The sequence below is a fragment of the Falco naumanni genome, chromosome 2, assembly GCF_017639655.2.
Source record: "Falco naumanni isolate bFalNau1 chromosome 2, bFalNau1.pat, whole genome shotgun sequence".
In the NCBI taxonomy this organism is placed as follows: domain Eukaryota; kingdom Metazoa; phylum Chordata; class Aves; order Falconiformes; family Falconidae; genus Falco; species Falco naumanni.
The window spans coordinates 117,741,898-117,755,082 of NC_054055.1; the positions used below are offsets into that span (position 1 = coordinate 117,741,898).

The following is a 13,185-nucleotide window of genomic DNA, read 5'->3' on the forward strand; positions in this document are numbered from 1 at the left end:
TTAGGGAACCTTAGGACATCAGACTCCACGGCTCCTAACAGATTATCAGCCACTGCCTCTTGGCCACTTCGTAGCAATTTGTAGCTCTGGAGTTTATTAAACCTGCTACTTTATTACTGAGCTGCAGTGTTCTACAGAAATGCTCCTTTTCCCCCCAAGTCCCCTGTATTTTTATTCCCCAATTTCTCCCAGCTCGTCAAGCCAGGGCAGTGTTTCTAAGCTCCCAGCAGCCGGAGAGCAGCAAGGCAGCGAAGGTCCTGCAGCTGCGTGATGGGCAAGACCCTCGACCACCACCAATGTGTTGTTGGATCCTGCAGCGTGGGTTTAGCTGGTGCATTCACATGGGTAATTTTTTTCCTGATTTTGAGGAAATACAAAATATGTTGCGAAAGCCAACCTCTGTGTTTCTGCTGTCATCTCTTTTGAAGGATATTTGGTACATATTGACAGGGTTATGACATAAACATTTCTGGAAGGGTTTGGAGAGCATAAACGTGGGTGATTCTGGTTTTTATTTGCTTTTGCTCTGTCTTGAGAGATCAGCAAATCACAGAATAAATTAGGTTGGAAGGGACCTCCAGTGACACATCCCATGCAAAACAGATGCCCCTGTCATCTCTTACTTTTAGTGACGACTCCCTCTAACCGAATGATATTAGGGTGGTCAAACTGTCCCATGATGCTGGCTTCTCCCAGGAAGTCCCTTCTCTGTTTTTCAGTGTAGCCAACTTTCAGGGTTTTGATAGCCACTGAAATTTCCTTCTTCGAAGGCAGCTTTAGGCGCCCACTGCACACTTCTCCAAACTCCCCTAAAAAAGTGGAAAAATGACAAAAGATGAAATGCAGTTATTTCACGGGGATTTAGGAAAGAAGCCCCAGCATTCAGCAGAAGTCCCTGAAGTAGGATGTTTACTGATGGGCCATGGACCAGAGCTCCAAAGGAGGCCTTTGGGCAACTACTTTGCATTTCCATGCTTGGGTTCTCCAGCTGTCAAACTGGGCAATGTCACCTAGTTACACTGCATAACCAGATGACTGCAAAAATGCAACCAGAAAATTCCCTTTTTGTTTCAGTTGATGCACTTTGAGACAACAGTAGGAGGACTAACTGATTAATGCAAGAGTATCAGAATAGTCGTGCCTCCGTGTGAGCACTGTACTCTTCATTTCTACCCAAACAGAGAGAGTACAGTTCCCAATTATTTTATTTCTTTCAATTAAAGTAGCAGGATAGTTCATAAGATAAGGAATTTATCTATGCAGCTGCAAAGAAAAAAGAAATCCATACAAACCATCTTTGTTCTACCACTATTCAGAGAGATCTAATCGTGCCAATACATACTGTCACTATGGGACTACGGGACTTGATAGTCCACCGTGAATATCGTGCCCACTGTGTGTTGTGTGAGATCCCTCAATAGAAGATGGCAGGTATCACTGCATGTCTGCTTTTATATAATGTGGTTTATCCTTTGCTATGTAACGTCCAAGAAGAGTGCACAGGGAAAATCATCGTAGCATTCAAATAAGCAAGTATGAAATATGTTCACAAATTGCTGGAAGAAGGCATCTCACTTGAAAATTTCTGTATTTAACTCATGATTGCATAAAGCATTTAAGGAAGTCGCAGTATCATAAAAAACATTTGAGCAGCAACTGGCTTTTGATTCCAAATTATCCAACCCTCTACCTTAGATTTCATATATTGTGAATTGCACACGCACCCCACTTCAATTAGAGTAGCAACTTTTTGTCTTTTTGCTTAAATGAAAAAATAATTGAAATAACGAACACCCCCCCCCCAAAAAAAAAAAAAAAACAACAACCAAAAAACCAGAGAATGGATAAATTATACAAGAAATATGATGGCAAGAATTGCCCTACATGATTATTTATATTTAAAGACAAGGAAAACACTTTACTGAACAAAGAAGAGAAGAAAGGTGGTTTGTTTTGTGGTTGATGTTTTTTTTTTTCAAGAAACTAGAGGGTGTTGCTGGAGGACTTTAACACTCATTTTCCAACAATACATGCCTGTTCAGGTTCTTTTGTCAAAATACACAAGATCTAAATATATATAGCCCCTCATATGCCTTATTTTGGCATGTATCAAGTAGCCTTGTATAGAAAGTTTAACTTGGAAACAAACAAACCCTATAAATCTAAATCTAGCTGGCATCATTTTTTATGCAAACTGGGAATTTTGTTTTTATTTGTGAGTGAAACATCATGGAAAGAGTGATTGTACTGCTTACATAGGGGCTTTTCCCAACTGAATGTGTAGTACACCGAAATGTTGAAGATGTCCCCGCTTGTTGCAGGGCAGCTGGTCTCGATGACCTTTAAAGGTCCCCTCCAGCCCAAACTATTCTAGGATCCTATGGTACTATGCAAGAGCATTGCTACGCCTCCAAAGAGCAAAGGCACTTGGAGCTCATTTGCCCACAATGGTTCTTTTTTTATCTCTGCAGCTGATTGTTTACATTAAGCAACATCTGTGAAAACCAAAAATGACCCAAACCCACTGAAATAAGATATCAGTAATAGGCACATTTAAATCATGTTGCTCTTCATAGACTTAATGCTCAAAAATGTGATGCATTGACAGCCCTTCACTGCTGACTTCAGATGTGGTACCACATGGGATATATTTCAGACGTTACATTCAGCCCATTTATGAGCAAACTGAAATTAGTCTTTCATCAACTTGCCATCAATATGGCTGGCATTAAAGTCCATGTCCCATCTGTGCCACTGCAATTAAGGAGTGATAAAAGTGAGTAATAAAAATGACCAGGATCTTAAAAGTCAGGGCTGTGTGCTCACGTTCAAAAACTCAGGAAATTTGTGTTGTTTATACGCAACAAGGAATGAGAAGGGACATAATGATAGTTTTGGCTAATCAACATTATGGTTATAAATAAGGTGGACACCAACTCCTTTTTCTGTACACAAAAGGCAAACCAAAGAAGAGTTGCAAATTACAATAAAGGTCAGTTAGATCACGAAAAAAATTCTAACAGTAAGGACACTTGGATGGTGCAAAAGATTTTTTAGGGAGACTATTAACTCTTCTGTCTTGGAGACTCCGAAGAACAAGCATGTCAAGAATGGTACCTAACAAGTTCTGTTTTGGGCAAGGGTGTGGACTTAATGACCTCTTGAGGTCAGTTTTCAGCTTTATTTTCTAAGGGTTCTCTGCTAGACAAAAAAAAAACCAACAAAAAACAAAACAAAACAAAAAAAAAACCAAAAACCAACAAAAAAAAAAAGAGCAAATGTGTTACAGGGTGATGACTTTTCTCTGTTGCTAACCCAGGCTAGATTTGAATCAAGAACACAGAAGTGAATGCCACCGTATCTTATCACCAGCTGCTAAGCTGCTCCATCCTTTAGGCACGATACTGTGCTATTAATGGAACAAGCAAAAAAACTAGAAACAGGGTATATCTTTATATACATATATACTACTAACATACCACTTACATTACATCCATCATTTCCAACATTATTTGTATTTCAGGCTGCCAAGACAGGCAGCAACTCAGAAAATGAATTGTAAAACCTATTACTAGTAACTAATGGGTGCTGAGTTCTGTTCAGACTTCTTAATTAAAAATACTCAACCTCTGCAAGCCAAAACGACCGGTATACTTTACCAAGAGCAAACACTGCTTCAGTTCAAAGAGTAAGCCCAGCTCAATACTGTCAGAGCACCACAAAGAGGAAGAGCAAAGCACGTCTTGAAAGCAGAGGGAAGGGAAAAAAAGGGCTTGAAATAAATCTTGTAAAGCCCAGCTTTGTCTGCTTTTCTATGTTTTAATGGTCCAAAAAGCTCTAACAAGCTAACCCCTTAACACTATTGTCAGTTACTGTCAACGGAGACTACAGCTATGATTTCATCAAGCAGTTCAGCAATCAATCCCTCATTTTGGACCGGAATCATGTGTCTGATATTTGTTTGACTTTTGGGAAGGGAAAGATTACAGCTAATGTCCATCAACACGGTTCCATTTGGCCATGGCTGCACAAATTAGAACTTGGGTGATTAAGTGGATTCCACAAGTGCCTCAAGGCCAGTGCTGCAGGAGACTAAAAGTTGGACCCTTCCTAACAATGGAGCTTACTGCTGTCCATGAATATAAAATGGGTTTATTTTCTTGGAAAATGATTTCACTGGAAAAAGCTCACTGGGCAGCCCAACTATGTTAACCTTTGGCTCTTTTGTATACAGGGCACTATGGATGCTACATAAGCCTACCTGGTCAACACCCATAAGTGACACGAGTTACGCTACATCTTTTTCCTGGAAATCATTATTACATGGTCCCGCTAGATGGACTGGATCTCATCAAATATTGTTTAGGAGGAATAAGGACTTGCGTTTGAGTTGGAGGGTGGAAAACCTGGCAGTGATTTTAAGAGATGAAGTTGATGGCTTTTCACATAAAGCCTTTCTGAAGTGTTTATTTTTAATTATGCTACACACACAAACATTGTATAACCTACCCTGCAGAGTGATAGGTCTATTTACGTGTGGAAAGCAAATAGATATTATTAGGAGAGCTGTTCATGATATAAAGATCTCTCTTAAGGAGATCTTAATTTCTTTTTAAATGGGCTACTTAGTGCATCAGTGAATGGCATTTGCTGTGCATTTAGACCCAGAGGACAAATAAAAGATGACTCTGTGAAATTAGCTACTCCCTTCACTTTGTTGTGTCTTAAGTCACGATTGCGCTGCCGTGCACAGAACTGCCTCGGAGCTGGAGAGTCAGCTGAGCTGAATGTTTCATAAACCTCATGAACCTCAGCAATGATCTGCAAGTGCTCCCTGAGACACTGCCAGCCTTCACAATAAGTTCATGGACCAGTAGTCCCTAAATTTTAGAAATACTTTGATTAACAAGAAGTTATGCTACAAGTATGTTTAAGCTTTGAAAGAAAAGCGAATGCTTGTTTTCGCGTTCAGCAAAGCACATAGTTAAATCCATCCCAAATTGAGAAAGTACTTTCTGTAGTATTCTTTTGCTATCCAACTGGCTTTAAATTTCTTAAGTGGTTTGCTGAACTGGGTCTGTAAAAACAAGTGAGTTGTTTTAAAAGAAAAAATCGCTGTAAAGAAAAATCTGGAAAAGTGGCTCCTGAACTCAGTTTTCTTATGCTTAGCCTCCCACCAAAATCCCTCGTGCTCTTCTGGAGGTTCTTTTGGACAAGAGTATTTCCTGATTGCATTTGGGTGTGTTTTCAAAGCTATGTAAGCTGCCCTCTCCTCTCAGAAACTTCTGGCTAAAGCTGTGAAAAATGACTTGGGAAAGTACCTCAGAAGATCAAGATTACTTGCCTGACTTGAAGGTCTCATTACTTACGTCACACTTCAATGCAGTTAAATGAATCCCTTCTCAAATCACTGTCTTCTTATAATTTCATTCACATTTGCATTTGTAAAAGAGAAGGGCAGGAAAAGACCAAGTCATTCACTCCAATAAGTCATTGACTCAAGTAGGAGACAGGAAACACCTTTCTGCTTTGGGGGAGGAAAGAAGCGTTCTTGCAGAAGCAGCCTCGAACAACTTAACTCTGAACGCAAAAGCTGCCCCGTGTTGGATGGGACAGCAGTGTGCAGTGATGCTACAAATGCGTTTTGGAAGCTCTGAGCACTCCATAGCCTTATTTTCATCTGGTTTTCCCTGCTTGGCTCTTCCTGTTGGCATCTCTGGCAGCTGCTCAAGGAAATGCAGACTGTAACGCCGCACCTAGTTTAGGCCACGTGAACCTGAGTCACCGCCTCCAACAAATGGAGTTAATATATCTTCAGTTCATGCTTCAGTGTAGAGGACCTGCAGGAACCCTCTGTCGCTTTTACTGGCGTGGACAAAGGGACTTCTTTTTAAACCACCTGACTCTTTTAGGACATATCCCTTTTTTGAAGCCTCTCAGAAAACTCCTCCTCCATTTTCAGAGGTCGTATTTGGCCAGTTTGGGTTTACCTATTATTCCCATATGCATTCTGATTAAAAATAAGTCCAAACAATGAGCTTCGGGAGGGACAGAGAGCTGCTGGACCATGTCCAGAGAAGGGCAATGGAGCTGGGGAAGGGTCTGGAGCACAAGTCTTGTGAGGAGCAGCTGAAGTAACTAAGGTGGTTTAGTCTGGAGAGGAGGAGGCTTGGGGGAGGGGGGGATCTTATCACTCCCTACAGCTGTAGGAGTGATAATATAAATACAGGAGGCTGTAGGCAGGTGGGGGTCGGTCTCTTCTCCCAAGTAACAAGTGACAGGACAAGATGAAACATCCTCAAGTTGCACCAGAGGAGGTTTAGACTGGATTTTAGGAAAAAAAACTTCACTGAAGGGATGGTCAAGCATTGGAACAAGCTGCCCAGGGAGGTGGTGGAGTCACCACGCCTGGAGGTGTTTAAAAACCACGTAGATGGGTGCTCAGGGACATGGCTTAGTGGTGGGCTTGGCTGTCCTGGGCTACCGGTTGGGCTTGATGATTTGAAAGGTCTTGTCCAACTTAAATGATGCTATGAAATATGACACATCATTCATTCTTGTGAACTTGTTTTCTAGATTCATATACTGCACAGATCCCACATTTGTGAACAAAGGCCCCTGAAAGTCTGATAAGAAACATACTGCTCTTGGCCTTAGCTTTCCAGGAACGCCTTCTCTAGCCCCACAGCAATTCTCTGCTACGTGCAGTAAGCAGCGCTGCTGCCTTGACTGAAGATGATGGGGAACAGTGCACTCTTGTGGGGCAAAATTAAAACCAGCAAGAAACAACAATTCTACCTTTGCAGAAAATAACCTGTCTTCATACGAGGTGCTGAGCAGCTGCAGTAAGACAGGATGAATACTGTTTCTTTTTACTGGGTAATTCAGGAGATGCACTGAGTACAGTAGCTTGGTTTTATGTGGTTGTTTTTTTTCCAACTGAAAACCTTTTGCTATGGACTAGGAGCCCGTCTCTCACATCTCATGATTTTAATTCAAATACTAGATTTAGAGAGAAGCAAGAAATCAATAATAAAAGAACCAGTAATTTTCAATGAATTAAAAATCAATATTACTTCTCACAAATGCTTTAATTTATCAGGAAAGCTAACACTTTATGATCTTCTGACTTGACAAGACAATCTGCCACTTCAAGAAGCAAACATGCATCTTGTCAGAAGCTACATGCTGCATTGCAACATGGAGAACTCAGTGTGACGAGACTTTCTATAACCTGGCTCCTCTGCTACAAAATCTGCTCATTTTGACAGTTTGCTTTCTGTAAACTCAACTATCTATGGCGTCTGTATGGCTCAGACAATCAGTTATCAGACAGACAACCCTTTCCTCTTAAATCGATAATTCAAATCCAAAGCAGTGACCAAAATCAATCCAATGACCAAAGGTCACTGCAGTCTGATGGATGTGGGGTGACTGGTATGAAATGAGTTTGTGGTTTCATTCAAGGCATAATAGTCAACAGTCCTTTTAAGGGAAAAAAAAGAAAACGTCTTCACAGTTGATACCATTTTCTGTGCTGACAGATTTTAAAGAGAAACATAGAAGTGAGGCTGAACTCTCTTTTCACTCCCAACAGTGCTGTGTCCAAGTGTGAGTTGATGGGTGTCCTTTGAAAAACCACCTTGCTATCTGCTTTCTCTGGGGACAAAAAAAAAATAGAACTGTGTGCCTTTAACTTTTCCTATGCGCCAAAGTCAGTTGTAAATATGCCCTACTAATTTGAAGACTTTACAATGTTTTCTTTCCAGCCGTAAGTATAAACCCAAAGATGTAAAACAGGATATACAGCAAAAAGCTATTTTTAATTCAGTATATCTGGTAGTCATTACCTGCTCCAACTACTTTATCGATGGATATATTAGAAGCATCTAGTTCCTTGGCAAATTCATGCACAGCTTGACTGGGATCCTCATAGGTATGCGGATCTACGTAAGTTCTCAGGCCTGGGAGTTTTACTGTGTAAAAACAAATTCAGAGAGAAAACGTTATTCAGACTTAATTAATCCTTCTAAAGAAAGCTCGTGAGACAATAGAAATCAAATCAATAGAAGAAAAAGGTATACTGCTTCTTCATATTAAACTGCTTTCCATGGGTCTTCAGGAATCTTAATATAGAATGAAACCAGAGACACTAATGTAGTTATTGCACAGAAGTCTGAAACCCTATTTTAAATATATCTGCTCTTGCCAAATTTAGCTGCTTTTCAAATATTGAAATATTACCCATCCCTCCCAGCTTGCTACGTTTAGGTGCTGCCTTATACTGTCCCTCGCAAGGTAACAACAAAGAGGCAAGGAATAAAACGTGTGACGCTATGGTCAACCTGAAAAGTTGTTAGGAATATATTAAGGAGACCACATTAACTTATACTTTTTCTTTCAGAGTCCTCCAACAATGCATAAGAAAAGCAAATTATACATGAGCAAATGCACCTCTGCCTCAGTCCCTCTGCTAGTATGCACAAGGATGGCAGCCAGTTGTTCCTGTTACTAAAGTCTGGTTCTAGTGTTCCATGTTATTATTTCGTCCCCTTCCGTCGTTTCCCAGCCAGGGATTGCTCTCTTTGCCCGGAGCAAACATCGCTTCAAATGACTGAAAGGTTTGAAGGGCAGTTTCGAGCTCTCCACATCCCTTCCTCCAGCAGGACTGGGGGCGGGAGGAACACATCACCATTCCCAACCTTTTTCTCCAGAAAAGATTGCTGAAGGCAAAGCAGTCTCATTCCTCCTCCCCAGCTCAAGGTCCTGCTTGCGCTTGGACCCAGTACCTCGTGTGTCCAACTCTGTGCTCATTTTAGGACACAGAGATGATGGTTTTTTCAAGCAAAGTGAAATAACCGTTACATCCAGCTTGAATTTCTCTGCTGCTGACACAAACCCTGCATTCCTGGACATGTACTCTAACTTTTCCTAACTGTACCAGTTGGTCTTGTAAAAGATATTAACTCCTACAAACACTGCCTTGACCTACTCAGGAATATCCCTTCCAGCTTGGCATTATTATACTGCGTCAATCTGTTGACTGCTAGAAGAGTTAAATCTTTTCTTTGCTGGGGTTACACAGATGGGAGAAAAATACCTTTGGACTATTAGCACACACCATTGTTTGGTCAAAGAATCCCAAGTGTATGTAAAAGAAATAACAATTGATCTCACAGATATTTATTGGCCTCAGTATTGACAAAGAAATGATAAAACTGAGTTCCCAAGCTAATTGCCTGGAAAACAACGCAAACTAAGAGCCATGCTCCTAACACAAGGGCTGCGTGTGCACGGCATTAAATGCCAACTGTGTTTCCTTCAAGAGCCTGATGATTACAGAATTACTTGCAAGTAAAACAAAAAGTAATTGGCTGTATATTGCTGTTGGTTAAAAATCTTGTAAATGCTGCTTTCCATCCATGCTGAATGTACATTACAGGCTCCCTCATACCCCCAATAAAAATAACAACAATTAAAAGCTGCTGCACTGTGGGGTTTTTGGCTGCAGATTTTTAATGCTGACCCCAGAGGTTCCCAAGATCAGGTGATGGTGGCTGCAAGGAGAATAATCCCTTCACACCAATAATTAAGGGCAGCCTGTATAGTAACTGGCTTCTGTCATGAAAAACAGATAATAAACACATGCACATGTGTTAAGCTGTACTACTTTACAGCTCATTCTGTGCAAACATAATAATTTACATTTTCATTTTAACAGCATGAATTGCCCTAAAGGTAACAAAAAAATAAAAAGAGCCTAGCCAAAGAAGGCAAAGGGAGAGGATCTGAGGAGGTGAAACATTTTTGCTCCTTTGAAGTAATATTATAGGATTTGTAATAAGGCTGCAGGGAATAGTTCATGGCTGGGGCCTTTTTTAAAGTAATTCAGAATAAACTGACTGAAATAAACCAGCTGCTGTATTTAAGATGCTGAAAGTTTACGACAGCCATGGAAGTTACTTTATCCTTTTTTAGTTCACAGGAGCAATTTGCTTATTCTCTGAGAAAGACTGCAATTTAGTAGAATAAAGTTTCAACAGCCACACACGTACATACATACAAACCCTAACAGATAAATATCTGCAAAATCAATAAACCATTTTCAAGAATTTCTAACAGGTCCACGATCAGCTCTGTTTCTTACTGCGTAGTGAATCAGCATGGCACTACTCAGAAAACAGTACATAAATATCTAAAGCCAAATTAAAAGCAATTTAATCCCCAGGAATTTAACAGCACTGACATGTTTAAGAATAGTGATTGCAACTTTCCATTGTGTGGGAGTAAGGAGAGCAAATTCTGACCTGTTATTTGTCTGTGACACTTTCTTTACTGGCTGCTTTTATTTTATAACCTCATTAAATTTGGATGATGAAGCATTAATTCTATGGGCCACATGTAACCATCTAGAGTTTTTTGAGACTAGTTGGTTAGGGGTTGTTGGGCTGCACGAGGCAAACCCTTGCGTGTCCCCCGACAGTGCCGGGGGAGGGGCACACGTGCTGGGATATGCATGCTCACGGCTCACGGGGGTAAGGAGGGGCTCCCAACGTGAAATAATAAAAATATGAACGGTCAGAGAACAGTTACTCCATTGTCACGAGGATTAGGAAGCGGTTCTAATTTCCAACTACTGCAGGTAAATCCCTCATTAAAATGTTAATTCAATTATATTTGGTGGGGAGGCATCTGATTATGGTACCAGCAGCTCTCTCCTTGCAGACGGTACAGCGCCACTGTTGTGTGCAAAAACCACGTACGGGAACCTCACAACGTGCTAAGCGATAGAAATATATGGTTCAACGTGGCTTACGTGGTGCCACAGGATTTTTATTTGGAGCTGAAACAGTTTCAAAGACAAACAACTGCTTCTTATTAAAACATGCTCATTAGACACCAAGAGTTGTGGGGGTGAAAAAAAGGAATTTCCAGACTTGGTGTTTTTGAAGGGCGTTATCTTCGCCCTGTAAGGATGAAAAAAATCCAAAAATGCAGTGATAAAACCCCAAGATTTCCCCCTGTCCCTGCTCAGGAATTTTGAACTGTCACCTTCCTCTCCCCCCAGCTTTTCATGCTCCAAAACTAATTTATTTATATTTTAAGGAGGGTGGTGTGGGTGGAGCTTTGGCTATGATCCAGTCTTCACCATCCACAGCCTCTCCATTGTGGCAAAGTGCTGCAGGGCTGCGCACCCTGCAGAGGGGATCCAGCATCAGAGAGGAGCTGAAATGCTGCAGGATGACATTCCCCTCCAGCCACGGGCCATAGCAAGCTCTTTCCTGGTAGCCAGGGCATGTGTCTGGCCTCAGAAAATCGGTGCTTCTTCCCTTGAGTGTCTCCTGGATGGGATCTTGCTCCACGCTGTTCCTTTCACAGGGCACAGCTGAATGACCCCGAGCAGCCATGAATAAAGTCCCATTTAGACTTATTTAAAATAGGCATGCAAACAGCAGAAATAGGCAGGCTTCGGGTCTGGCTTTTGAACATGTTTCAAAAGCAGCCCAGATTCCTCAGGGTGAGCAAAATCTCACATCCTTAACTCTAGACAATTTTTGTGACACAAAGATAATGTAAATCAAGAGAAAGGCTCCCTTAGTCCTGGATGGCACCCAAAGACAGCACAGACGTATTCGTTCCTGCAAGTGGGGAACCAGGACTTACTTGAACAAAACGTGTTTGTAAACACAGCTGGATTTAAAAAATGCCATTAATTCGTGAGACACTTCTTTAGTAGTTATTCTTAATTTAAGAAAGTACTCCAAATCACTTTTCAGCCTGTGCTTAGAACAACTCCAAACTAAATTATTAGCGGGTCAATTTTGTCAAGGAAGCAATTTTCACAGTCCCTTCAGTAGTCATCAAGACAGGTTTCATTGATTTTATATTTTGCTTTGGGAAAAAAAAAAAAAAAGAAGTAATTTCTTAGACGTTATACAGCTGATGAGGAAGCTGAAGCTACATTCTGCATTTCAGTAATGCACAGCAGAATCAATAAGATGTTGCTAACCACACGCATTGTTTGAACACAGACAGCGATGTTTTGCTTATTACTAACCTGAACACAGATGAAAGATTTTGAAACAAAGAATAATTGTTTGGGGAAAATCTCCTTACCCACAAGAGAAGAGATAATTCTCTTCCCAATTTCACCTTGGTTTAAGTGAAGTATGACTTTTTGTTTTAAATTGAAAAATACCAGTTATCTAGGGGATGAATTCAACAGATTGAGAAGCATTAAAAGGCTTCAAGTAACTTACAATGGCCATTCCCAAAATGCAGTCTTTTCTCATCAGTGCCATGTTTAGACTTCTTGTATCCACAGAATCTACAAGCAACAGAGAAAAAAGATTAATATAGAGAATTTTATATGTTCACTGCAGGTGGAAACAGAATAAAATGTTTTCCCTCCACAATTAAATGCCTGTTTGAAAGTTTAATGATATTTTCATTCTGTGCCCTATAGAGGCATGTTATGTTCTCAGGGAATTTGAGGAAATTGGCTAATGAGAGGATTTGTTGATTTTTGACCCCTACAGTTTAATTTTACAATTGCCTAAGAATGTGTTTATAGCATTTTTTAACAACTGCTGCATGATGGGGGCTGCTAACGTTAGCGGGCTCATTATCGAGCGCGAAGCAGTGCTCGGAGCTCCTGGGCAGCAGACAAAGGAGAAGGTGCAAAGCAGCCCTGCCGCTGCCCGACGCCACCCAATTTGCCACGCTCGTCAAGGCCCCTCGGGAAAATGGAAGTGGAAGCAACCCAGATGATAAACTAACCTCCCAATCAAGACGTACACCACAACCGTGAGGAGGATAATGGCTACTGCCGCTGAAATGGCAATCATTACGACCTGGCTATTCTCACTGGAAATGGAGAATGCTGGAAAGTTAACACAAAAATATATAAATAACCCCCCCACACACATATAACATTGATTACATATCATACAGGGAAGAGACAGATTAAATCATCACTGTAGAGCATTGCGTTTCCTGCCAAATATTTCATCTGCTAATTAATTTTTCATCAGACAAATAAATACAAGGGAAGAAAACCAAAGACTCTGGCCATCTTTGACAATTTACCAAAGCTGTTTCTGCTACTGCTGATTGTAGTAGCTGCTGTTAAACTGATACTTATATACAAACATATATGTAAATACAAACATGCATATCATGACA

At 40.8% G+C, this 13,185-nt stretch overlaps 1 protein-coding gene across 2 annotated transcripts in view; it reads right to left on the bottom strand.

The window, feature by feature from the left end:
- The window catches only part of EPHA3 (EPH receptor A3), a 231,620-nt gene that overhangs the window by 38,534 nt on the left and 179,901 nt on the right, over positions 1 to 13,185 (bottom strand). For both annotated transcript variants that reach the window (XM_040583035.1, XM_040583034.1), the window contains exons 8-11: positions 12,781 to 12,883; positions 12,261 to 12,328; positions 7,851 to 7,976; positions 624 to 809 (exon numbers count right to left, since the gene is read on the bottom strand). In XM_040583035.1, the coding sequence (XP_040438969.1) occupies positions 624 to 809; positions 7,851 to 7,976; positions 12,261 to 12,328; positions 12,781 to 12,883 (483 nt within the window). The remainder of the gene's footprint in view (positions 1 to 623; positions 810 to 7,850; positions 7,977 to 12,260; positions 12,329 to 12,780; positions 12,884 to 13,185) is intronic.